This window comes from Ciconia boyciana, chromosome 1 (assembly GCF_034638445.1).
Source record: "Ciconia boyciana chromosome 1, ASM3463844v1, whole genome shotgun sequence".
Classification (NCBI taxonomy): Eukaryota; Metazoa; Chordata; class Aves; order Ciconiiformes; family Ciconiidae; genus Ciconia; species Ciconia boyciana.
Window position 1 is genome coordinate 77,272,256 of NC_132934.1, and position 26,216 is coordinate 77,298,471.

At 36.5% G+C, this 26,216-nt stretch overlaps 1 protein-coding gene across 2 annotated transcripts in view; it reads right to left on the reverse strand.

Moving 5' to 3' along the window:
* Nucleotides 1–26,216, reverse strand: part of PACSIN2 (protein kinase C and casein kinase substrate in neurons 2) — a 60,079-nt gene that overhangs the window by 17,694 nt on the left and 16,169 nt on the right. For both annotated transcript variants that reach the window (XM_072875784.1, XM_072875776.1), the window contains exon 2: nt 10,366–10,476. In XM_072875784.1, coding sequence (XP_072731885.1) covers nt 10,366–10,425 — 60 coding nt within the window. In that variant the 5' untranslated portion in view covers nt 10,426–10,476. The remainder of the gene's footprint in view (nt 1–10,365; nt 10,477–26,216) is intronic.

A 26,216-nucleotide genomic window follows, 5' to 3' on the forward strand; every position in this document is an offset into this window, starting at 1 on the left:
AAGTAGGCAGTTTCAAGCTAACACTGTACACTAACAAATATAATATACGTATGTAATCAAAACATTAAGAAAATTAAGTACCTCAAAGAATGCTTTCTAAAGCCTTTGTAATGGAAGGGCAAATTATTCATCTGCTCAAAGTTACTCCAGCTGTAGGTTCACAGCCAAGCAGACTGTTAAAACAGGTTATGCTAGCTTGGTACAACTGCTGAAGCCTTATATTAGCATCAATTTGTGTCTCCAGTTATGTGCCCAGGGATTTATGTCTCTAGCACGAACACTTCCTTTCATAATTTTTCACTATTAAATTAGCATTTTAAATGCTAACATTGAATGGGAGCTGGCTGCCTCATGGTATTTTTAATGCTTTCATTTTGTGTTGTCTGAGCAAATTCTAACCTCATGGTAATATCTAGCAGTTCCCAGATCTCAGGCAGGTATTCAGAGAAATGGATTTAGCTTACCTGTTATGGTCCACTCACTATTATCACATAAGGCCACCTTTGAAGAGCTGCATGCAGACAACAGATAATTAACCCATGCTACCTCCTTCTCCACAGGAGGACTGAAGGAACTAGCATCATAGTTTAGAACCAGTATAAAGAACAACCAGGCCTACAATACTAGAAAATAACAGCCTTGTATTCCAAAGAAAGCCTTTTATGCTAATATTTTCAAGCAAAAAAAAAATGTTCACTTGATTTATGAAACAGTAGCTTAAAGTATGTTAGACACCACATTCAAATTTCATGCCCTATGAGGTATTCTAGAGTTTTGGAAATACAGCGTTTTTCTGTTTCATGACACAGAACATGTGTTATATGCTTGGTATTTAACATTTTAAAAACCTAGAGGTTTATTTTTAAAAATTGCATTTTAAGTTATGAACACTGCAATGACAAATTTTTTTGAGAAGTGGAATGTAGGAGGCAGGCTTGGAGGTATGAGAGCACAAGGTATTTAGCCCACAGAGTCAAGTAAAGGGAAAATAACTCCAGTCTTCATGCAGCCAAGCAACTACTAGGTTAACTGTAGATAAGTTAAAACAATTAAATTAAAAACCTGTAAACGTACTAAAGACACCCTGAATTCTGGAGAAGAAAAACATGACTTAAATTGTTTTATTCAAGACTATTTTCTACAATTCCTGAGGTAGACTGCAAACATTCTGCAAGACTTTCCCCTTCACAATAAGTATTTGAGCTAAAACAAAAATGACAAATTCTTTTATTTGTAGCAACTGACCAGGGGGGGAAAAAAAAAGTCCTGTTCATTTCAGTCAGAGCCACATTTACATAATGCCTTGCAATTTTCAGATTTCTTGATTAGCACTGTTTAGTACATGAACATAGGATTTTGCTAGTTAGAATAAAACTTTCTGATCATCCTGAGCATTGGGCTATTTCCTGTTAAACAGATAGCAGGCAACTAAGACATGAAGTTATTAGTTCCCTTGTCCTACAAATGAAACATTTGTTTCAGGAAGGTAAATTTTAAGATTATAAGCTTTCTTACAGTTTCAAGAAGAATGAGAGATACTTAAAAACTATACCCTGCTTTTATTTTAGCATCAACACTTCACCCATCTGAAAGAGACATTTTATTACATGATACCAAATTCAGTTGCTGTTTACTCTTAGTTGCCAGAAACACTTCAAAAGGAAATAACCCCAAGAATTTATTTCTTCAAAATACCACTAGAATGGTCACTTTCTTGATAAAATCAGTGAATTCTGTGAAAATTGTGATTCACGGTTTTGTGTCGTGTCATGTGTCATCATCACCCCCCCTCCCGGCTTTTCTAAGTTGAGTTAACCACCAGTTTCCCCTTTTCCACTGGAAAAATACTGAGCTTTGCTACTAATAAGCCTCAGTTGACCCTATTTTGCCCCATTTATCTCTTACAGGCATTACAGATGCCTTCAGATCTCCATTTTGCTTAGTCAAGAAAACATTCCTTCTCATTTTGATACTTCCTCTCATGCATGAACACAGCAACGTCACCTCAAATCCTTTGTCAAATCTAAGAATCAGAGACTCTGTTATAACCAGAGAAGACACACAAGCACACTGTCATGAGGCGTTTAGCATTGTATAGTTAGCAGTCCAGTCATCTCTTTGTGACCACCAGTGTACTAACGTAGCCAAGCACTGTCACCGATATGATCTTCAGTGGGAATATTTAAGAGCTTACAACCTCATTATTTTACAATTTCACAGCACTAAACACAAAAGGAGAGTCTTAAATTATCTAGCCTCCTTTACCTCAACTAATAGACTTTTTTTTAGCATATTCATAGAGCAGGACAAAAGCCTATAATGAGTTAAACACACTTAGCAGGTTTTTCTGGTACACTGAATGAAAAATAAGGGTATTTTTAATTTGTTAGCAGCCCAGAAGGTGGCAAATGTTCAGTGCTAACATTGCTAAACTCCAGTCAGTTAATTCTAGTATATCATGATATTTGTTATAACCACAAATATTTCAGGAGTTTCAAATGCCAGAAGTAAGATTTCATGTCAACTCTTTTTCCAAGCTTGCCTAACTTATTCATAACTAGTCAGCCTTTATAAACTGGAACCGTTTGAAATAAAGTCAGTCACCATAGCATACAACAAGGGGTTTTTTTATGGGCAAATATTCATAGGCAGGAAACACAATAGTGAGCTTTGAAGGCTTGTAGTCAAACCCACACATACCAATGGCCAATACGGGGACACACTTACTATTTCCAGCATTCCATTCAACCATGAGTACAATTTCTTTCCAGCTACGTCAAACAGGAAGTTTCCAAACATTTCAACCAGCATTAACATGTATAATACTATGAGTTTTTTTCAAATAAAAAGAATTATCTTCATGCATAATTAGCACATACAGAGTCCAAGTACCTATGAGCACTAGCTCTGTGTATTTCAGTTTCATAAGTTTACCCATATAAATTCACCACTGGTTGCAAGAAAAATCCTGAGGAAGCTTTTAAACCCACAAAATCTAAAGCCAAACATACCAGTAAGCAAACACCTGGCAATATAAATGGAGAACGTTATATTGCTCAATGTTAGAAGGAGAAAAAAAAATGCATATAGGAGATATGACAGGAATCTACTATTGTGGAGTCCAAATATTTTTAAAATGAAAAAGCAAAACAGAACAGCCTGCTTCATCAGCAAAAAGCATTCACTGACCAGTAACTGAAATCCCTCAACATAGGAACACCTTTTTAATATTCAAGAGTGAGTTTTGGGAGCTCTTCCCTCTTAAATTCCCTGCATCCAACAGACACCTCATGTAGATGCTGGCTGACAGTAGTAGGAATGAAGCACAGGTATGAGTACCACCAAATGGGCAGGATCAAGACCATCTGAGCAGACAGCTTATAATGCAGTTCATGGGAGGCATGTCCCAGATCAGCTGCCTCTGCTATCCAGAGTGTCAGGTATGGAGCTTGCCTTGGGTTTTTTGGGGAAGAATGGGAATGCATATGGTGGCCAAATTTCATCCGCCCATACTACACAGGGGACCAAGTTCATCTTTCTGAATAAGCTGAAAATCTTATCTTGCTAGTGGATATCTCAACAAATACTTCAGAATGCAATGTGCTGAGCACCTCAAAATGCACTCCAGATCCTGTCCTCCAAGGGAATCAGTCATAGGCCTAAGTTCATAGAGCTAATGCCAGTTGCCGGTTTAGCAGCTGTTCAGAATGACTTTTTTTTTTATAAGTAGGTGTTTTCACAGGGCAGTTAAACACCCCTGCAATAAATGGAGAGGGCTCCATATTGCTGATGCTAGCAGAAAATAAGGGAGAGTAAGGACTCACATCTAGGGTATAAGTGGCACAGCCTGTGAGGGACCCATGTCTCATTAAAAATAAGTGCTTCGACAGACAGGGTGGCTGTTCCTTTTGATGTCTTACCTTGCAAGATATGCATACACTTCTACTTTGATCTCTAGGAACACTTACTCATCACCTTTCTTACCTTCACAGGTATCTAAATTAACAATAGCATTGGTCTCAGCTTGCTCAAGGCATTTTTCTTTTAATATGATCATAATAATAGTGATTAGCAAGCATAAGGCCAGAGCTTAATTAACAAAATGCATCATAAAATCGGCTTACCATTTGTTATTAATATATCAAATTATTTCATATGTACTTCAAAACTACTTCAGTAGAACAAGGCCAATAGGGTTGTCCATTTCCTATGTTTTACTAAAGCAGTGCAATGTTGGAACAAACCAGTTTTGCCACAGTCTATTTTTGGATGCAAGAAAGTGGCATGAATGATTATGACAAACTGAGATGTATTTACAGCAGCCATACAAATGCTGAGATGCAGATAAGAAAGAAATACAAAGGGTTTCAAATTACATATCGGGTTCCAAATTTTCCACTTTCCCTTGGAAAAATTAGTGCTGTCCTGCTGCAGGCTATCAGCAATAAGCTTCGATTACCCAAAGCATGCCACCCTTGTCAGCTAAATAACACAGATGAAGGAATTCCTTCTTGGAGCACTTCAACAAGATTCCTCTGTCTCAAAAAACTGCTGCATCCAGAGCACGCCATGAGCTTAACCAGATATATCAAGGTACACTGAGGCTTGTTAGAAAGATGAAGAATGAAAAAGAAGCTTCCATTTCTTAAGTAAATTAAGGCATTACTACAACTGAAACTTTGATTAAATCCTCCACTGTTGTTGTGGCACTTATCTTTCAGAATATCTTTTCTTACTATTTTGCAATTCCTTGCTCTCTAAGCAACCTTACATGAAGACATGTACGAAATTCTCTGTCTCCGAAGTACTTCTACTTGTAAACACCTGGACAAATTAGAGGAAAATAAAAGATTTGTTCTCCTGAAAAGGATTCATCATCCTGCTAGAAGACAAACAACTTCTAGTAGTAGCTTGGGTTCACTAAATACTGAAAAAATTCCTCAATTTAATTGTGAAAGCTGCTGCTATTTCTATTTCATGCTAAAGAAAGAGGTATATTTCTGAAAGCCTAATTTTTTCAGTTATATCAGCTGTTCTGATACAAGATAATACCTATGCCTAAGCCTTGTCCTACCCACATTTTTTGACTGATATATCTACAGCAAGTCAACACCAAGAACACAAGTCCAAACAGCAATTTCTCCAGTTCCCTTTCAACAAGACAACTATTTCCCAACCACAAATCTGAACCTGATAACAATATCTATGTAGTAATTAAATACTAGTCTTTAAAGGAAACAAACTACCATTTGTGTTGGATTTCAAGCATTGAGCTTGACTCTCAATGCCAGAATTTGAAGTTTCCATGAACAGTATTGAAATAGCAACCTAATTTTAAAAGTTTCATAGATGAACTAATCTGCATTGAATTGCTCCATGGACAGTCTGAGCATATGCAAACAGACAAGGTTAGAGCTGTAAGTTTAGTACCCTGCAACCATATACTATAGATTCACATTTTTAAATGTGATAAAACTGATAGTAATTATAATAAGGAACCCTAGCAAAGGCAGTGACAACTCCAAAAGAAAGCAAATGCTTCTAGAGCCAGAAAACTGATAAAGAACTAAGTGTTTTATGTCCTAAAGACAACATTGTATGCAATTTGTCAACAGCAATGGCAAAAACTTTTTTATTCTTTTAAGTTTTTAAGTTTATTATCAGCTCAACAGAACATCAACATTCAAGAAATAAAAGTGGTTCAGTTTCAAAGATACGCAGTGAGCAAAAAACAGTTTTCACAGTAAGTTCTTCAGATAGGTCCCACACCCAGCCACCTCACTCTTTCCTAAATGTCTTAAAAAAAAAAAAAAGGGCTTTGCAGCACACTCTGAAGGTAAATAAGTCTGAGCTATTTTGGAGTGTGAGGGAACAAACTCAAAAGCTCACCCTGCCAGACTGTCTCTTCTGTGCTATGGCCAGGTTTAAATACATTCACTGCTTTCAGCTGTGGCAGTAAAACATAGCAAGGTGGCTTTTAACAAACTGCAGGCTGTCTTTAAAAACAAAGAAAAAAACCTATCCTATCAAATATCTTAAAAACCTCTAATGAAAGGGTGCAAATGACAAAATCTGCGGTAACAATACAACTTCCAAATTAAGAGTTCTTTACTTCTTGTTACTGGAGGCATGAAGTACTGAGGCTGGCATTACAAAGACACCACATCTTTTCTAATCAAGTCAGACAAAATGCATTGATCAAAGCAGTTTAGTTACCCATTTTGAGAAAGATTAAGACTAGAATTCAAAGTTGCAATCTTCGAAAACAAAATAACCAATTCAGAACAGATGGAAAAAGGACAAGTTTTAGACTAAAATTCAGTCAAATTTAGTTTGGAAAGATGGCTCCAAACCAGAAGGACTTCAAACAAGAGTTTGGCAATTAAGTTTGACAAGCTTGCTGTTAAGTGACATGCAGAAACTAACACGGAAGAGTTATTCTTAAGTTAAATTTATTAAGACTTGCTCAGGACTTCCTTTACTTTAGGTTCGTGGTCTACCAACAGCAGAAGCCTGGCAAACCTCCTCCCCGCTCTTAACTCTTGATCTGAAGGATAATTCCTGTCTTAATGTTTTGTCAGGCTTCTCTGTAGAAAGGCAAGGTTTAAAGTCAAATGGTACATTCTGCCAAGGCATTACTCGGTCTAAGCAAACTGCTTGATACCTTAATTATTCACTCAAACTAATAAACAGAAGTATATACAAACCAAAATACATTCCAGACTAGTATCAGGCATGCATGTCAAAATGCAGTTACCCTCACAGAAATGAACAGAAACAGAATACAGATGTCACAATAAAACTATTCCTGGACAAAAGCAATCACTCAAAATATCCTATATCAAGGCTACACTGCAGCAGACAGCACAGCTTTAGGTACTTTGCCACTTTCCTTTATGTTGTGCTTTAGTCCAAGCATTTTGTTCAACCTCCACCTTCCCTGCCACATGATGCTACATGTAACTATAAAGGCTGTCAACCAAAACATAAGTTCCACATTATTCACATTTCTCACTACAACAGGGTACTGCCAAGACTACTGGTCTTCTGAATAGTTTAATACTCAGTAATAAGGAGTCATCCTATGATAAGTATCAGAGTGCAAAACCAGCAATTTCTTTGCTTAATATATTCTCTCAGCTATTTCCATTGAGAGAAAAGTTTATATACATGTTTTTAAGACAGCTTTCTGAACATGTTTATTCTTGCAAACTACACAGACTGTAAGTTTACCAAGTACAGCATGCAAGAAGGTCAAAATTCACTACTATGTCAATCCTTCCTGTTAAAGAGTTCAGCATTACTATAAAATGATTTATCATTGATATCAGAGTATTCTTTTTCATGTTTAGTTCAAAGTGTCTTAGTGTATCTATAAAAGTTCCATCTCCACAGAATGCCAGGGATGTCATACCACACATTTTTCAACTCTCCATGCAGTTACATAAACATTTAGGCGTATCTACTACAGTCTTTCAGCTATACATACAGCATATATGATAACCTGCTATATCTTTTGAACTCTCTAACCTATTCTTTGTTGGTTTTTGCTTTTCTTTTTTAACCACAACACAAATGTCAGTGGTGATATTTTAAGCGCTAATCAACTATAAAACTTTTACAGCCTCTCCTCTGTTTCACTCAAATACCACTTAGTTTCAACATATTGAAATTTGAAGCCTTTAGTAACTTTGCTAAAATAATGACAATGCCTTTACATCCATACTAAGAACACAACCGTCTCAATGTTTTTTAAAGAATCAGTGTTTGTAGCCACAAAACCCCCAAACTTGTCTGTCTGTCCTAATAATCAAACAGCACAAAGCAGAGGAACAGCAAAACAAGCAGTGTTTCCCACATAATTCAATACTCAAACTCCAAAATTCAGTGAAATATTCCCTTTTATATTGCTAAACTGTCACAAGCTTAGTACAAGGAAATACAGGATTTATTTTTTTAAATATGGTCATCAATTGCATGGAAAGTCCAATTTTGCTTTCAGAAAAACTGTTCATACTTTGAACATCCTTAAAGTCACTGCAGTAACAAAGCCATTGATTTACCAGTGGGATTCATTTTTTACTGCAGCCAAACCTTTGTTTCACTCCCTGAAGAGTGAGTGTGAAGATAGTCTCTAGAATTTTTAATGAATGGAACCCATTCCATGAGAATATAACTGCATCTTCAATTTTAGAGATTTTAACTGATTTTAGCATATTATTAGTTAATATGATCTAAGCAATGCTAGTTTTCCCCTTTGAACAACTTGCATACCTGTTCTAGTCAGCATTTGTCAACTCTCAGAACATTACTTTTTCAGCCTGATGCACTCTAAGTTTCAGAAAAAAATAAATTAATTATTCAATCTGAAATTTTTCCTCATCACCATTTTAACATAAAAACCTTTGTGGTTATACATCAAAAAAAGAGAAAGAGCAGAGCAAAGAACTTATCCTATAAAGAAAGAAACTGATTGCAATACTGAAGTCTAACTTTTTTTAAATCTAAGGATAAATAAAGATATACTCATACATTACACATTAGGCTACTGACATTGCTTGTGAAACAGACTGCAGCTCTGACCTTTCGGAAGGAATACATAGAAAAGTCCAAAGAAACAGATTAAGTACTAGTGTTTACAAAATGATATAAAATAAGTCACCAATAGCACAAAGAACACCTTTAACCCACCTATAATAAAAGAGTCAAATACATTTAAGCTATGCTTCATAAAGGCCCTAGCTTAGGCTAATTGCTATTTCTGATCATCCATCAGCCTTTAATATCAAATACTTGAGTTCACATTTGTCCAAACAATCATACCAGTTTAGAGAATTCCCATTCTCATTCATTCATCTTTTATGCTTCCAGACATGATTACTTGATGGAAGACAACAGCTCGGTACAGAATAGCCAGCCAAAAGTCATGTTCTCCTCCCAAGTATAGGATGCTCAAGACACATCAAAAAAAATCCCCTTTGGTCCAGGATTCTTTTTTCCTGACTGCCTCCTTATTTTATTTTGAAACACTTCTACCAAGGAATCCTGCCCAGAAAGTTGCCTCAGCATAAAATAAGAAACACAGAATAACTGAGGTTGGCAGGAACCTCTGGAGATCATCTAGTCCCTGCTCAAAGCAGGTCTGATAGATCAGGTTGGTCAGGTCCATGTCCAGTTGAGTCTTAGACACCTCAGAGTAGAGGCCGCACATCCTCTCTGCAGTCATACTACAGAGTACCCCATTTTGTGGTAACAAAAGGGATTAAGACTTATAATCCAGTAATTTTAAAGCCACCTCTTTATAAATAGGATAGATATATTTAACATAATAGCAGGTATGTCTCCTCAAAAAATTATAGCTGTCTACTAAACAAGAACCTCACTGGCATTAGGTCTTTTAGATAATGTATCAAAAAATAATCGCAGATCTGCATCAAAATGCAATATGCCCTCACCACCACCAATGCAGGTTAGTGGTCTAGAAAAGCTTTCATTTAAAAGGAAGCACAATGCTAGGTCACCAAAACCAAGCTGTCTTACATAGTCTCTGGTAACAGAAATATTCTGACATTTTCCCCCTAGCCATTTTCATGTTTGCTATAGTTCAAACTCAAAAGAGCTCCCAGTCACATGGTAGAAATTTACCCCACTGAATACAGTTCATCTGGACAAAGTACTTACCTCCAATTATGTCGGTATTGACACTGTCAAACCTTTCTTTTTCTTGCAATAAACTTTTTTTGTAAAATGCATTCTGCTTTATGAAGTTTGCTCTCTTTAAAGCTTAATCAAATTATCGTAACATCTGAAAGCCTTCTTCAGATTTGGGCAGCACAAATTACTGATACTACAGTGTGCTTTGTATTATCTTCCTGCATGTACGCTCTTACATGGAGATAAGCATAAGATAACTTATCTCAAAAAAGTTTATACCTATATCTAGACACAAACAGAAGACATGCAGTACATTCACACACTATCTTACCTTTGTATTTTATGTACACTTACAGTAGCGTTTAACCAGACACTTTAGGTTTAACATTGATCACTTACCCACCTTGGTAATTTTAAAAGCTACCCATCCACACCTCTCTTCGGCAATAAAAACTGAAAAAGGTTCAATTTTGAATTGCATATACTACCCAAATAGATGATACTCAAGTTTGTGCCAGTTAAAAACCCTTGACAGAACTAGGCCAAAATCTAAAAAGTCTTTTCTACCCTGAAGGCAGATCTGCAGATCACGATAACCAAAGATGTCTTGAATTGCAGCTCTCTCCACAGTTTATAATGTACAAAAATCAGATTTTCCATGGTAAAAGTAAAAAATAAAATCAAAATATTGTGATAAAACATTTGGGTTACCTCCCAGAAGCTATCACTAGAAACTTCTACTCCAACGGAATCATCGTATGAGCCAGACATTTCTATGTATGAAGAACTTGCAAGTATTCAGAGCGTAAACACCTTCAGAATCTGTAAAAAGATAAAAAAATATGAGCATTATTAATGAAAAGCAGTTATGAAAAGAAAAATTAAGTAACATCCTTCAATTCTTTGATATCCAGGGATGCCAAATAAAAAGAAGAGGTAACCACACAGGGCATGTAAATAAGTGTATTTTGCAACAGAACACTATTGTACCACACAAAGTTCTTGGCTCTTATGACATTTGTTGTCCAGAAAATGTTCAATTCATCTGCCTATATCAAATTTCACTGAACTCTTGAATTTATTTTATCATAAAATTTCCTATTACAACCAAAAGAAAAGATTGAGCAGCATGATGCATACTCAGCCAGCATTCCACTTCAAAGCATTCCGTATGAGACAATCAACTGACCTTTGCTACTGATACAATAACCTGCACTGCTTCTTATTCCTTTTTCACTGGAAATCTGTATTATATAATGAAACCCACTGGAAATATTTAAGGCCAAAACCACTTGCTGATTTAAAGAAAAATAAATACATCATCTTTTCAGAAGGAAAACATTTTATTTCTGTAAGAATTTTAGATTCAAATCTACTTGAAAGCTAAAGGCATCCACAAATGCAAAAGAGAGCTTCCTCAGCAACAATGTAAAGCAAAAATAATGTGAAGAGCATTGCAGCTATGTAAGTCAAATGCAGGAGATAAGGCCAGCCTCCTTCCTGAAAGTCATAGTACAGGTTATGGTACTCAAGACAGCCCCAGTTATCTCGCCCAGCCACCTGTGACTAGATGATCTCTTACTGGGCTAGTAACTACCTGTTACTTGTTACTTTATTGTAACAAGAACTACTTGTTACTTTCTTGCCACCACTCTTGTGCATTTTAAAGCAGATAACAGATTCTAAATGATGGTATGATGCATGTATCTACTGTTGCACATGTACCAAGTAAAAGGTTATAGGCTCCATGACAGAAGGTCTCCTTAAAGCTGACAATTACTTTCCCTAGAAGTTGAAACTCCCACACCTAGTTTTACTGCATTTTATCTGTGACATGTTACCATACCATTTCATTGTTTTATTTTAGCAAAACAAACGAACAGAAAAAAATCAACTCTAAATTCTGATCTTTAAAGCAAGTCATTACTTTAACAATTCGGGCATTCTCACTTATATAGACACAGCTGCATGGAAGAAAACCAACCTATCCTCATCGAAGGAGATGACTGTTTATAAAGCACTGTGTATAAAAAAAATTTAGGGTTACTCTAAGCTAACATTTAAGATTAGTACCAAAACCAGTACTGAGGCAAAAATTCAGCCACTTGCATCCACAAATGCAGTTTGCAGGGTGGAGACCAAGAGGTAAGAGAGGAAGGAAACAGCTCCCTCCCACAACACACACAGGCAAATCCCTGCCTAATCTCTACAGTTACTTCAAGTTCTCCTGTTTAGATTTCCCCTATCAAATTTGCCTACAACTACTGCCAGGGCTACATATAGGTAAACAGATTTTACCACCCTCCCTGCCCTTCTGGGATGAATACCTTCATCAGTAGACTATAAGGTGAAGCTCCCTCTCCCTTTTGCACTATGAATCTTGCTTCCCTTAATGCAATAAGACCACTTCAAACGGAAGGGTAAAAAACGCCTACAAGCCTGGCCTGCCTTGCAACCTAGTGGTTATGACATGCTGCCAAGAGAAAGGTATTGAAAGCCTCCAAGGCCAAGGAGAATTCAACACTAAATTCGCATTTCTTGGATACTCTGAAAATAACTGTGCCATAAGGGTAGGCATACACCACTTGCTTGTAACAAAAACTAGCTACTGAAACAAAACAGTTTGTTCGGACAGTTACAGCACAAACAGAACAAAGAACTGCTCTGAGTGGGAAGACAAGCTGTTTTTCCTGAACAGTTTTTCATCCAATTCACTTCCATAGTCCCATTCACAGAAAGCTTAAATAATCTTAACACTGAATACAGAACTGAAAGCTACAACAGAAACATCAGTTATTAGATTTTTATTTTGAAAAGATAGCAAAAAATACAGGAAGTGTTCTGCAAAATGGCAACAATTAGAAAGGAAGATGATATATTGAGACAAAGTATTTTTACATGTTAGTATAACAATCTGCAACTTGTTATGTTATTAGTAATTACCAAAAAGCCTGCTTTTCCACCTGTGCTTTTATTGAACCAAGGTGGAAAAGTGCATTAAACCACTATTCAATTGTCAGTTTCTTAACAGCACACCTTTACACGGAATGTGTTCGTTCCAGATAAGTTTTGGACCTTGCAATTCTTACAATACATCAAGGTAAGCAAAGATCACATTTGTAAGAGTTTGTATTTTCTGATAGCCTTTCTTAGATAGCCATAAGCAGCACAAGGAGGAAACAAAAGTGCAATAAACTTGCAACTAGTTGGGCAAGCTCGAAAGAATAGTTTGACATTAAACAGCTTTTTCTAGGAGTTTGTTTCAAAGTTTTCACAAAAATAAAAGGTTATGCAGTGGTATCTTTAACCATAATTTCTGGTATTATTTTATCTGATCAAAGGGAGACCTAGAGTTTAAAGACTTGTTAGATCAAGAAACATTGCTAGCTAGATTCTATTAACTGTTTGCATCCTCTTGCCTTTTTCCCATTAAGGCAGCACTAACACTCACATTACTCTGAAACCAAGTAAGCGATTGAAGCAAGCGTGTGACCCAGGCATGCCATGCAGAACAAGGGAAGGAACCAGATTCCAAAGGTTCTCAGGAACAGTTGTAATTCTTTTTCTGTAGTACACCAGGATCTCTCAACCAAAAGTGTTTACTGCCATTTGGAAGTGATCAGGCAGACAATTGTAGAGTTAGGCATCTTGGAAAAATAAACCCTTACGCAAAAGTATACACCTAAAGGAAAGTTTCAACAAGTCACCCATCCCACCCCCCCAAACCACACAAGAAGTTTTTTTTCCCCTCCAATTACAAAAAGAAAGGACAGTAAAAGTGTTCTGAAGTAATAATACAGTGTCCACTTACCTTTAACAAAATAGCCTAAACCATACCAGTGCTGGAAATTTAATCTGAAAAGCTACATGGAAAAACTGGAAAAGCTGAAACAGAGGAACATTTTCTTAAATGACGGAACAAGTTGTGGGGACTTTTTTTAAAAAAAAACTTTTATTCCTCCTTGACTAAAACTACATAATACACAGAGCTATCCTTTTTTTCCATAAAAGCATGAAAATGATCAGCACTCAGGAAATTCTGATGGATTTAAGGTTTTTATATGCCAAATACTATGCTGTGAGAAAGTATGAGCAAGCGTATTTAGAGAAATATTATGAAGTCATAGCAACAACTGGCACAGAAAAACACTATTTGTACAGCACTACTTAAAAATAAACTGAATACTGAGATAGGAACATTAAGCGGTATGAGTCATGCTACCCTCATGAAACAGAATTATTACAGCAGCCAGTCCTTTAGCACATTTTTTGTTAGGGTTTGGTTCTCCCATCCTTCAAGTGAATTTGCAGAGGTTTTACAATGAAAGTTCATTGCACTTTGATTTGCAGGGTCTTCCATTTCACTATAAAAAGTAAGCCTATGAATAACTAAGGCTGTCAGTATAAAATCTGAGAAATTTAGATCAAGATGACAAGAGATGAGTTCTGCACAGATTCTCCACAAATGATCACCTGCATCTCACAAAGTTGAGGGTTCTTTGGTCAGCTAGATTGCAGCAGAACCAATAACTCCATAAGAAAGCACGGTGCACACACCCAGTTCCTATATTCCCACAACAGTTTGGCTTCATCCACTCTGGCCTTTATCTTCTCATTCCATGACTCCAGGCCCAATTCTTTAGGAGTACCTACACTGCCTTTTTCTTGTCCCTCAACTACTTGCTGAGCAAGCAGTAGCACAGTGCTCTAGCAGTTTCCACCCACCTTCACACTGACTGGTAAACCAGCTCACCAAACAGGACAGATTATTACCGAGCTCACATTAAGATTTTCTTGAGCAGGTACATCAGTTAAGGTTTCTCCCATCCAGCTGCCAATTTTCATGAAACTGATAAGAAATGTGTATCTTTATCTCTGCTCTTCTTTAACATTTGTCTGAAACTAATTGATTCAAAAATTATGGAAGCAGGAAGTTAGAGAAGGTAAAGGTGTGTCATTTTCCTCAGAAGGCAGATTAAAGATCTTCACTGAATAGAAACCACCTCTGGATCATGCTCTCTGCCTTTTCCTCAGCATGCTCTTGGCCAACACCAATGAAATCTCATAACTTTCATACTTCTGAGGATATTTTCTTCCCCTGTATCAAAGAACTTTGGAATTTCCATTAAAAGCAAAAATCTCGATGTTTTATTAATCATCAAGTCCAAAGGTCTTAAACCAAGTTTTTACCTGTGTCACCACAGGCACATAAACACCAAATGTGAAGGAGCACAGAGAAAGCCTTACCAGCTCAGAGCCCTTGTTGCCTTTTGTCATAAAAAGTCCCAACACACATTTGCTAAGAGAATTTATACAGGCTAAAAATAAACCATGAAGTCCAACTGAAAAAAGTAACTATATACCAAGTAGTACATACTGTAATAGCTACAGAAATGGTGCAAACAAGCAAGGCTCAAATTTCTTGACTTAGTGATTTTTAAGCAATTCTTGTAAATTAGGATACATTGATCTTAGACACAAGGAAACTGACCAATAAATGAGACTTTTTTTAAAGCTTCCTCTTAGGAAACATTCTAGCAATGCTATATGCTAAAGACCTTGAATTTCTTCTCTACTGCTAGTGCCCTACAATGTGAAAAGAATTGCTATAAATATCCTGAAGGCTTAACACATGAGGATTTTAGAAAAATATTAACTAATAATGAGCAAGCAGACCTTTAGATACCACACACAAAAACATCTGAATAGAATATGCTGCCTCTGCTCTCAAGAAGTTGGTTTTGATGCTGTTACCTTGAAAGCAATTTACAAAAATCCTTGCTTCGTCCATGTTGAAATACTAGATTTGTTTTTTTACTCCCCTTTTCTTCATGTGTCAGGTGGTAGAGATTAGCACAACACACAACTCTCAAAAATCTGTGCAACAAATGCAGACTTTTAAGATGCTAAAATAATCCAGTGAATTCCAAATCTTCTCTTAAGGTGTTTTCCAACAGTAAGAGGGAAAAACATGTTTTGAGAAACCCTTCAGTTTATCCCCCTCAGCCACCAATAACAGATTAATTTGTTTGATGAACTCTTACTGTGAAACAGGTAGGTCTGTTTGTTGAAAGATAAGATGTTAACATTCTGAACCCCCTTGGAAGATTATGTTTATTTTTATTAGCTACTTCACTGTAATTAAAAAAGACAGTATTAAAAAGGAAAAAATCTAATTAAGGTCTCAGTGCTGCGTACTGAATCCTACGATGAGAAAGAATAGATTGCGAGCCTGATATTCCAACACAAAGAGTGCCTGCAGACAAAACACTCTTTCAAATACATGAAACCTGAAGGCAATACAACACAGCCTTGTCCTGCAGACCTGATCAACATTTCCCAAAATGTGCAATCCAGATGACAAACAGGAGATGTGACTCCTCGTGCCTTACTTCCAGAACTTCACAGTTTGTAGAACAGAAAGAACTGACGGAAGTTCTCAGTGCCAACATGACATAATAATACTTATCTCTTCCAATTATTGTCTCATGTACAATAGGCTGCTTTAAAGCAAGGCAATTGCTAGTACTATGGCTCTAGGTGACAAACTGGTCCATAACAGAGAAAAATCTCAGAATCACAGAATGACAGAATAGTTCAGCAGGTTTAGCCCAGGTTGCTCAGGGCTTTATACAGTCAGGTCTTGAAAACCTTCAGGGATGGAGACTACATAACCTCTCTGTGCAACCTATTTCAGTGTTTAACTGTCCTCAAGATGAGACACAGAAGAAAATAAATTAATTCATATTTAGAAAACCAAATGGTCTCTTCAGCCATTAATATTATCCTTGTGTTTTCTCTAAGGACTCTACAGAAGCAAGCTCAGACAAAGACAGTCTACCAGCCTCTAGAAGATAAAAGCACCTGGTCACATTTCACATTACCTTTTAAGCTGATTTTTTGAACAACAGGACTTGTCACTACAGACCTGACTCAGCAGAATTCCAAGTTTCATGACTAGGGAGTGGAATACTTACATATAAGGACACCACTCAACTTGGATTAGCTGCTCATAAAAACTTTCAGCTATAGTATTTTTCCTTATTACTCACTGAAGTCTGAGGTTTTGTTCCACACAGAATAGCAAGAAAATGGGACTTCATTGTACAGAAACAAACATGTCCTATGCTTTAAGTGCAAACCATTGTGGTTTGCTACCAAGTGTAGCTACCATGAATAAGCTGTATCTCATATTCCCTGGTTAAATAAACCAATTTAGACATTGCTTCCTTTTCTATTCTGTCCAAAGAACTTCCTCTATAAGAGTCCTGTCCTGATTTTGGCTGGGATAGAGTTAATTTTCTTCCTAGTAGCTGGTATAGTGCTGTTTTGGAGTTACTCTGAGAATAATGTTGATAGCACACTGATGTTTTAGTTGTTGCCAAGTAATGTTTACACTAGTCAAGGACTTCCAGTTTCCCATGGCCTGCCAGGTGCACAAGAAGCTGGGAGGGGGCACAGCCAGGACAGCTGACCCAAACTGGCCAAAGGGCTATTCCATGCCATATGACATCATGCTCAGTATATAAACTGGGGGGAGTTGGCTGGGGGGCAGCGATCACTGCCTGGGGACAGGCTGGGCATCAGACAGCAGGTGGTGAGTGGTTGCATCACTTGGGGTTTTTTTTGTTTTTCCCTGAGTTTTGTTCCTCTCTCTCATTGTTTTCCTTTTCATTACAATTTATTATTGTTATTTTATTATTTTATTTCAATTATTAAACTGTTATTATCTCAGCCCATGAGTTTTCTTACTTTTGCTCTTCAGATTCTCTCCCCCATCCCACGAGGGGTGGTGGGGTGTGCGCAAGCAAGCAGCTGTGTGGTGCTTAGTGCCGACTGAAACTAAACCACAACACAGTCCCCAGTTTCTTGAGGGTTGCAATTTGTTTACTGTTTACATAAGAGAGAAAAAAAGTGACATAACTACTTTAGCAATATTATGAAATCATGTACCAAAACCTGTTAAGAATCACAGCTATTGACACTGAAAAGTCCATAAATTAATAGGACAAGTAACAAAAAGAAAAAAGGTTGCTTTATTTGGTTTACGCATTGAAGTGACACCAAGGCATTCTAGCCCCTGGGTGCAGGGAACAACTGCATCAGATCACGATTATTCACTACTACTCTGCCATGAACTCTTCTATTTGCAATCAGTAGATATGAATGCTTGTTATTAATAGAAGTCAGGCCTTAGACTTTCGAAGGTAGAGTCTCAAATCATTACTTTGGCCTAATTCTTATTCTTCAATCTATAAAATAGGGAGAATAGCACCCTCTTTTACAGAGATTTAAGAAAAGCCCTTAGTCTCTGCCAAGAAAACAATTACAGCAACAAATACCAGAGAAAAGTCCGTAAAAGGAAATTGAATCACTACTTCCTGGGGAATTCAGCCTGTATGTTAAAGTTAGCAGAGCCACACACCAAATGATTTTTTTGAAAGAAATTGACAGCAACCCATTGGGTGAACCCTATATCCTGAACACTGAAGGAAGGAATCTAGGAAATGTACGCCATTACAGACTGTGTAAGCATATTTCCTATTATGCATGCTCCTCTGAGACTGGGAGCAATATTTATTAATATGTTTTCTAGTTTGAAAACCTGAGTATTTTGCCACCTAGACATTTTTCAGTTATCAGATAACATAAAATGACATTAAATAGTACAGAAGCTACTAGTTCGTACTAGCCATTCATAACTGTAAGAGTAACAAGAGATTCCTTGCACTTCTGTGGCCCAGAGGAAGCAGGAAAAGGAATGAGAAGCAGCCAGAAGCTGGTAGGTATCAGGAGGGAGGGTATGCGAGCCGCCAGGGCAAGAGGGATGGCAGTGGGAGCCAGGGAGAGGAGCTGCTTGGCTTCAGCCCAGCCGGAGGGCAGCAGCATGAAGGGGCTTCCGCAGGTGTGCGATTGCTTCTGGGTCTTCCCCCTCCCCATACTCCAGTCAGTAATCAGAAGCTGGTGTTAAATGCCAATTAAGTAAACCCTCTGAGTTGAGGCTGCTTGGTTCCCAACAACTTCCTCACTAGTGGATTATATTCACCCATACTCATATTTGTTAAATGCTATATGTGTAACAAGCAATAGAAAAATACTGAAAATAGCATTAATTTACTACCTAAATATGCAAGCAGTGAACACACATTCAAGCCATAGTTCTAGCACACATCAAAAGATCACTAAAGCAGTTAAAATTTCCTTGATATTTATCACATGCAAAAAAGCCCACACAACTATAGTGAGAAGACAGTACCTCAAATTAAACTCTCCAGGCACATCAAGACTGTGTGACTGAAATTTTATGATGTATAAATTTCACAATGCATAATATAAGGAATAAGAACAGCTATTTTAGTCATTACATTTTATTACGCACAGTTTGAATATTTTATTAAATAAATGAAACTTAAAATTACTTATTAAGCTTGATCATCTTTGATTAAAACACACAGCACAGAAATGCATCTCTGAAGTGCAAGGCAACAACCCAAATGTTGTCAGACTCTTAGCCTCCACGTTATGTTTCATATATGTACAAGTATTATCTGACTCTCACACTCTAGAGAAGATATGCCCAAGTTATGAGCCACTGTTTCTGTCTGGTTTTATATTCAGACACAATACAACTGAACCCCTTCAAGCCTCTCAGGGAAGCCTCTCTTGGAAATGCATGCCTTTACTGCAGGCATGAGCAGCAATGGCAGAGTGATGTAGTTGTCAGAGAACTAGCTCTCATCTCCTATCCTTCTTCCCCTTAATTTGCTATTAGACATGCTGTTTTTTGCAGATTCAAGACATAGCTGTCCTTATGAGCTCCTACATGCTGCCAGCATAACAACCTCCCCTCTGCATTTTTCCAACTAACCAGGAGATGCCTTAAATAGCAAAATACTGACTTTGGGGAAAAATAGTTTTTTATTCTCTGCCTGACAAGCCATTCTGTGTAGGTGTATTATTTTAATTGTGTGTTTTTTTGTTTTAACCAGTGAAGTTATTAATCACCTTCACAGGCTTTGCAGAGGTTTCTGATTTTAAGTTAAATGGACACTGACCACAGGAAATTATTAACACTGCAAACTAAAAGCTTTAAATGGCATAGCTATATCAGCTAAGGACACAAAGTTGATACACAGCTGTGTGGGGAGTTTTAAAATATTTGGATATACTTAAACCAAACCTCAACATACTCAGATCGTACTTTTTGCTTAGCTGGAGGTATGAGGGATGATGCAGTAACCAGAATAAACCATGCAAGGAAAAAAAGTACCTAGTTCTGCAGATACAAACTGCACCTGCATTTACAACACTCTGCTCAAAGCTGGATAGCATCGTTGAAATGCTCGTCCTGTATGCCAAACGAATATATGACCTAGGGCATGACAACATTGAAAGTTTTTACTTTGAACCCCTACTACCAATCTGCATGGAAATTAGCTCATCACTAGGTTTTAGTTTTAAAATATCCAAAGCTGATAAAAGATTTCATTGTTTAACATGTTTGTTGTATTTAATCAAGAAAGTTTGAATAATTTTTTTTAAATTACCAGGACTACACAATGTTAAGTGGTTAAATTTGAAGTTGATTCCCGTGAAAGTGTTTTGATACAATTTTTTCTGTGCCTTGAAAGTCAGCAAAGGAAAAATCAATTAGAGAAGTTTGAGCAATTATGATTCATACCAAGAAAAATGCAAATGGCTATCTTCAGCTTTATTCAGGCAGACTCATGAAGATTAAGTTCAGAGTTTTAAAATGATTATTTCAGTGACAAAAAAAAAGTGTGCACTATTTTCTATTTTTCATTAAAAACTATTTTCAACTCCAGCAGCCTACCACTGAGCAAAACCTCCAGCTTTGCAAATTTAGTTTCACAAGTGGCTAGATACTGCAGGGGAGATTTCAAACTACAGACTCAACTGTATAAGCATTTAATAATAATAAAGACTTAAATTTCCCTAAGCCAAAATTTTACTATGCCAGAATTTCTGAAGTACTGTTTTGTTTTGGTTTTTTTTCCTGCATCTTCTCTTCTCTGTAACGACCAATGAACTTTAGGTTATGGAGTATTAAGCATCGTACAAGTTACAGAAAAATGCCTGTAGGGATTACATGGAGCGCTAAGCAGAGGCAAGGAGTCATCTTTTGCCTTTCCAACCTGGTATTGAAGTCATGCTTATTGCCAAGGTATAGCTCCATGAATTCAAGTGTCATTAAAAGGAAAGTATGAAACACTTTCAATAGTAACAACAAGGACACACTTTTGTATGTATTCTTAACTAAAAATTGTGCATTTTCTTTTACTTTTCGGAAGACAGAGCTCTTCATTTCAAATACAAGATACTGCCTGGATACAAAGTGATACTTACTGTGTCCTTAAGTAGGGAATACATTTCTTAAATTACTTAATACACTGCAAGGTACTTCCTCCTATATCACTGTGTTAGGCCTATGCTGAAGGCCAAAACAGGGCCTTCAACACAGATGAATCACAAAAGAGGTGTATAAGTGGTTCTCTAATATAGGAACATTGTTAAATTTCATTACAAGTTTTAAATGATGGAAAAGTTAAATTTTAGTTTCATCCATGCTATTTTATACTCCTCAAAAGTGGACTCTAACATTTTTGAACAACATCCTGTATTAAGAAAGGAGATGTAAACAAGGAGCTAGCTAATCCCTACTACTTCATGAAGAGAAAGGGCATGATAATCTGAGGATTATCATTTGAGGATATCCAATTTCCTCAAATATGTTTCTGAATACAGAGGTCGCAGGATTGAGGGCTGTCAGGGCAAGAAATATAATTAGAATGGAAGTTAAATAGACTGCCTACAAGATGTGGAAGTCTCTCAAACACCTTCTCAGATTATTTCCTGTCCTTCAGAATCTACTGTAAAATCTAATTCTCACATTTTTAGAGCTCTGTTAAAACAAGCAGTGTCAGAAAGCATTCTAGCTTTTATAGACTTGAAAATCACAGTGTAAACTCAAACATGTACACAGTGTTAGAAAAGTGTGACAAATACAACAAAATAATGATGATTGTGTGCATACAGTTGCCACAAATTCTGTCAAAAGTATGAGAAGAATATGTAATACAAAATGAAGGTTCTATGAAATGTATCGTATTCCCAGTACTTTCAAACACTTCAGATATTCATTTAAGATAAACGCTGATGATCTTGCCTAATATTTGAATTTTGAAACTATAATGCTTAAGTGTTTATTCTCACACAAAGCAACTCTAGTTTCAACAATTGTTTAAAACTCAGTAGTACTAGTATTTACACCCAGAAAGAGACCAAAAGACCACCAGTTAAGAATTCAAAAACATGTCTGCTAAAAAGGTATTGAAATGTACCTTTTTAAAAACACACCCTCAAGTTCTCAAAGGACAGAGATACCATTTTAAAAGTATTTTTCTGTTGTAGAGGTCAGCTTTAAGTTTGTGTTAAAAAAACCAAACACCAATGCCAAGCTATGACATGCATTTAAATTAACCTCCAAGACAGCTATTAGGGGTTCTAAGCAGATTTATCTAGAGCATCTAGCAGCCAAAAAAGCTTAATTTTCCCCTATAATTTCCCTCAATAGTGTATGTGATGCATATACAGCATAAAAGGAACTGTGCAATTAATATGTATTAAACACATTATAATTTGTTTGATACAGGATCTGACTTAACCCTTATTTAGCAGTTGTTTGTTAGGCTAAAGTATTCAACACAGGCTCCTAAACTCTTGCATTATCATTAAAATTTTTTAAAATTCTTAAGATTAGGAGAAATCTGAACTCACTACAGGAATTAGCTGGAGCCAAAGGCTCAGCTATTTCATTTCATCCCACTGGAGGATAAACACACCTCACCTGTTTCTGCACTATGCTCTAAAAATTAGTATCTTCAATTTAGAGTAGTTTTGATACACTGTACAGAGCTGTATCTTGTTTCCTGGATCAACAGCACTTCTTGGCAAATTAATTCTCCCTATTAAAATCATTATTAGCAACATTTCTTTCAGGATTCTTCTATAGAAGAAAAAGGCAAAATTAGTAACACATCTGAAGCTGAAATCAAGGTGACGCTGATACAACAAAGTAGTTGCTAAATCACATGAAAAGCCCCAAACCATAAGCATTATGTCTTCACTTCTCTAAGTTGCAGAATATGTATCTTATCACAAACTCATTGTATATTAATCAGTAACCGTTGAAGGGATACAACTGTTCCCCAAATTCTCTCTCCAAATTTTCACACTGATTTCTATATTGACTGTTCTTAAAAACATAAAAGGAGACATTCTAAAATAATGGAATTTTAAATTAAAGTACTGTAGTTAGGCTAAAAAACAATTTTTAAAAAAGCATCTCACAAGATTGTTTTATAATTAATAAGATGAAGATTTTATTAAATTGTTTTGCAAACTGATCCTGGCTTTAATCAATATTTAATTTTTGAAACAAGCTTTGGAGCTGTGCTGTCCTGTTGAATACTGAGTACTACCTGAAGATTCTTCAGGTAACAAGGGAAAATACAGGAAAAAGTACACTTGAATAGTATCCTTCACTGCCACTAGGTACAGAATCTAACTATAAAACACTAAAACAAGTAAAACATCCTCCCATTTCTGTTGAGATGCACAAAAGAGAAGCAACATAAGAGAATAATTTCACAGGAGACATTTTGGTCACAAAACACTTCTGTTTCAGATTTTAAACGCTGCAACATTTTTTTCTTTTCTTATTATAGAAGAAATTTCCCATTCTGAAGACATACTTCTTGAATTTTAGATCCAGGAGAGGACTGTAAGGTACCTAGAGCCGTAAGACCTAGGTATCTAGGTCTAGTGACTAGTATAATATTAAGTGGTCATCCTCTAAAAAAAGAAACTTTAAAACTTGTTTCTTTCAGAGCCTCAGGTCTTTCTGATCAGGGAAAAATCCACATTAATGTTTTCTTCACTGCAGAAAAAAAAAGCACATCAAAATTGGCTTTGGGTAAATTTTTCCAGAAAACCATCTGAAGAACTCAGGATTGTTTGGCAATTAAAATAATTTGAAAGATCAGATAGTATTTTTTAAAGTCAGAGGTTTCTATTATCTAGGTTTGAGTGATTAAAGTGTTAAAGTGCAGGAAAAACTTCAATTTAATTAGAAGTGTTCACCCTTTTCTAATGTTCACCTTTGTAGTTCCTGTGACATCACCCAGTAATTCGCATGTCCTGTCAAAGTCTTTTAAGACTTTAAGCATTTAGTTCGCAAGAAATCTTTAAAGTGCCCAGATACTTTAAAAAAAAAAAAAACAACACAAAAAACCAAAAACACACCACCAAAACACACCAAAACCCGCACACAAAAAAACCCACCCTTTAGTTAGTGGAATTAGATGGCTAGTTATATACACCCATAATGAAAACTTATTTTAACAAGTTCTTAAGGGAAATACCTAAAGCATACGCATTTAAATACTTGGTTTAAGTAGAATTTTACAATGGCGCAAAAAGAAGGATAGTGCAGAAGAATAGTACTGATGCATTCTCCAGCAGAGAAAAGATGAAACAGCATTTACAGCTGCGCTGACAAAGTAGCTGCAGAGAAAAATTACATGTACACAACTGTTCTAAAATGGCATATAATTAAGAAGCCAAATAAAACATTACAAGAAGCAATGCCTCAGACATCAAAACTTTCTGAAGATAAAAGGTGCCATGGTACTTATCTGACCATAGAAGTACCACAAAACATGAACACTGCTGTACTTGAAAATAGAAAGCCCCACAGAAGTACATAAATAAGAAGTAATACAATAACCATTCTAAAAAGAAATGTGTTTTAGACAGCAGACTGTTTGAGCCCAGAACCATCATTTCAAACATGATCAAACACACCTTCTTACATTCAAACAAACATTGCAAAATATAATATTCACTTGGCCAAAAATACTCATATCATCTATGACACAGTATAGCAAATTTTTGGTAGGAAAAAAGCAACTATTATAGTTTTTTAGCAAGTCATTCAATATACTGTTTGCAAAATAGTTACCTTGAAAGACATGCCTTAATTCACTTGCATTTTTTCCAAATATGGAGTTCAGCAACATAACTGCACGGATAGCTGCAGTACCTGCACAGCTTTGCCTGACCTCCATTTCCACAAACAGAATTCTCTCATCAGAGCGTACTTCATCATTTCCTGTGGGCTGATGAAAACCTTTAGCTCAAGCTAAGGTCATTTCCCCTCCGCCCCCCATTGCAGCACTCAAACCCACACAGGGTTTTCAGTCACACGCATTTCTAATGGTTCTGTACAGCCATGAAGTTGAATATTCAGGTTTATTATAAACTTTAGGAAAGACCACAGGTAGCCCATATTAAAGGAAGGTATTTTTAATCGTACAACTGGCTTCAATGGAGAATAGTGTTTTTAAATATCTCAGTGATACATGTAGCAACATTTGCAGATGCGTCACTTAGGAAGCAGCTGTGTTGTTTCAGTGTTTCAGTCAAAAGCTGTATTTTTCCATCTCAGGAAATATGGGGCTGTAATATTAATTAATGAAATACTGACATGCATTGAATAGAAGCATGTCTAAACCCTTAAATTAAGGTGAAACAAGCTAGTCTTCCTGAATCTGAAAGTTACATTAAAGAGCTACTGTTCTTTACTTCAGGAGAGAACCAATTCAGAGACCTCATTTGATATTTGTTTCCAAAGACTAAAGCATTGTTAGAAAATGTAAATATGTGCATTAACAACATGTCAGCATATTCCACCTTCTATTATTCTTAGAGAGATACAGATGATTATGCTTGGCAGAAACTAGTAAGACTGATTGAGGCAGGGGAAGCTAGTTGCACAGGTGGACCCAGATGAACCTGTGCACTCTTCAAGTATTAGTTAATTCCTCTGTCAGTTTTTCAAGATGTAAATAAAATCAAGAAAAAAGGAAAATGGGAATTGATGGTTTTCTTACCATGGAGAAAGTAAGAGAAAGCACAAACAAAACCAGGCCTTCCTATATAGTGTCTCAGAAGGACATTACTGAAGATGATAGAAGAAAACACTCTAAGACCTAGTAAAATAACTCAGTTTCTCAGACCACAATGTACTCGTATTATAGTTAATTTAAAACAACACAGAGGCATTACATTTCCACACAGAACCCCTTAGGGCTGAATGGGTTATTCTCTCCTAGACAAAATCGCCAGCTTTCGAGGATAGCTACTCAACACACATACAGCAACAGAAATATCCTATAACATCAGAAATGTTTTGCTAGTATAGCTTTTGTTCAAGGGACCAGCGTAAGCTAGTACAGAACTGTACCCTAGGACCCTTGCTGAAGCAGGAATGAAATCACCACCCTATAACTGTTGGCTTAGTTCAGAGCTGTGAAACAGCTCTGAAGAGTTTCAGTTTTTACCATTTCTTTCTGCAGCCATTATTCCCTCACTGTCATAGCCCTGCTGACAAAAAGTGGGTCAAATCATCATGCAACATTCCTCAATTCTCAAAATACATTCAAGGGTAGTTTAGTATTTGGGGAAAACACTATCAATGT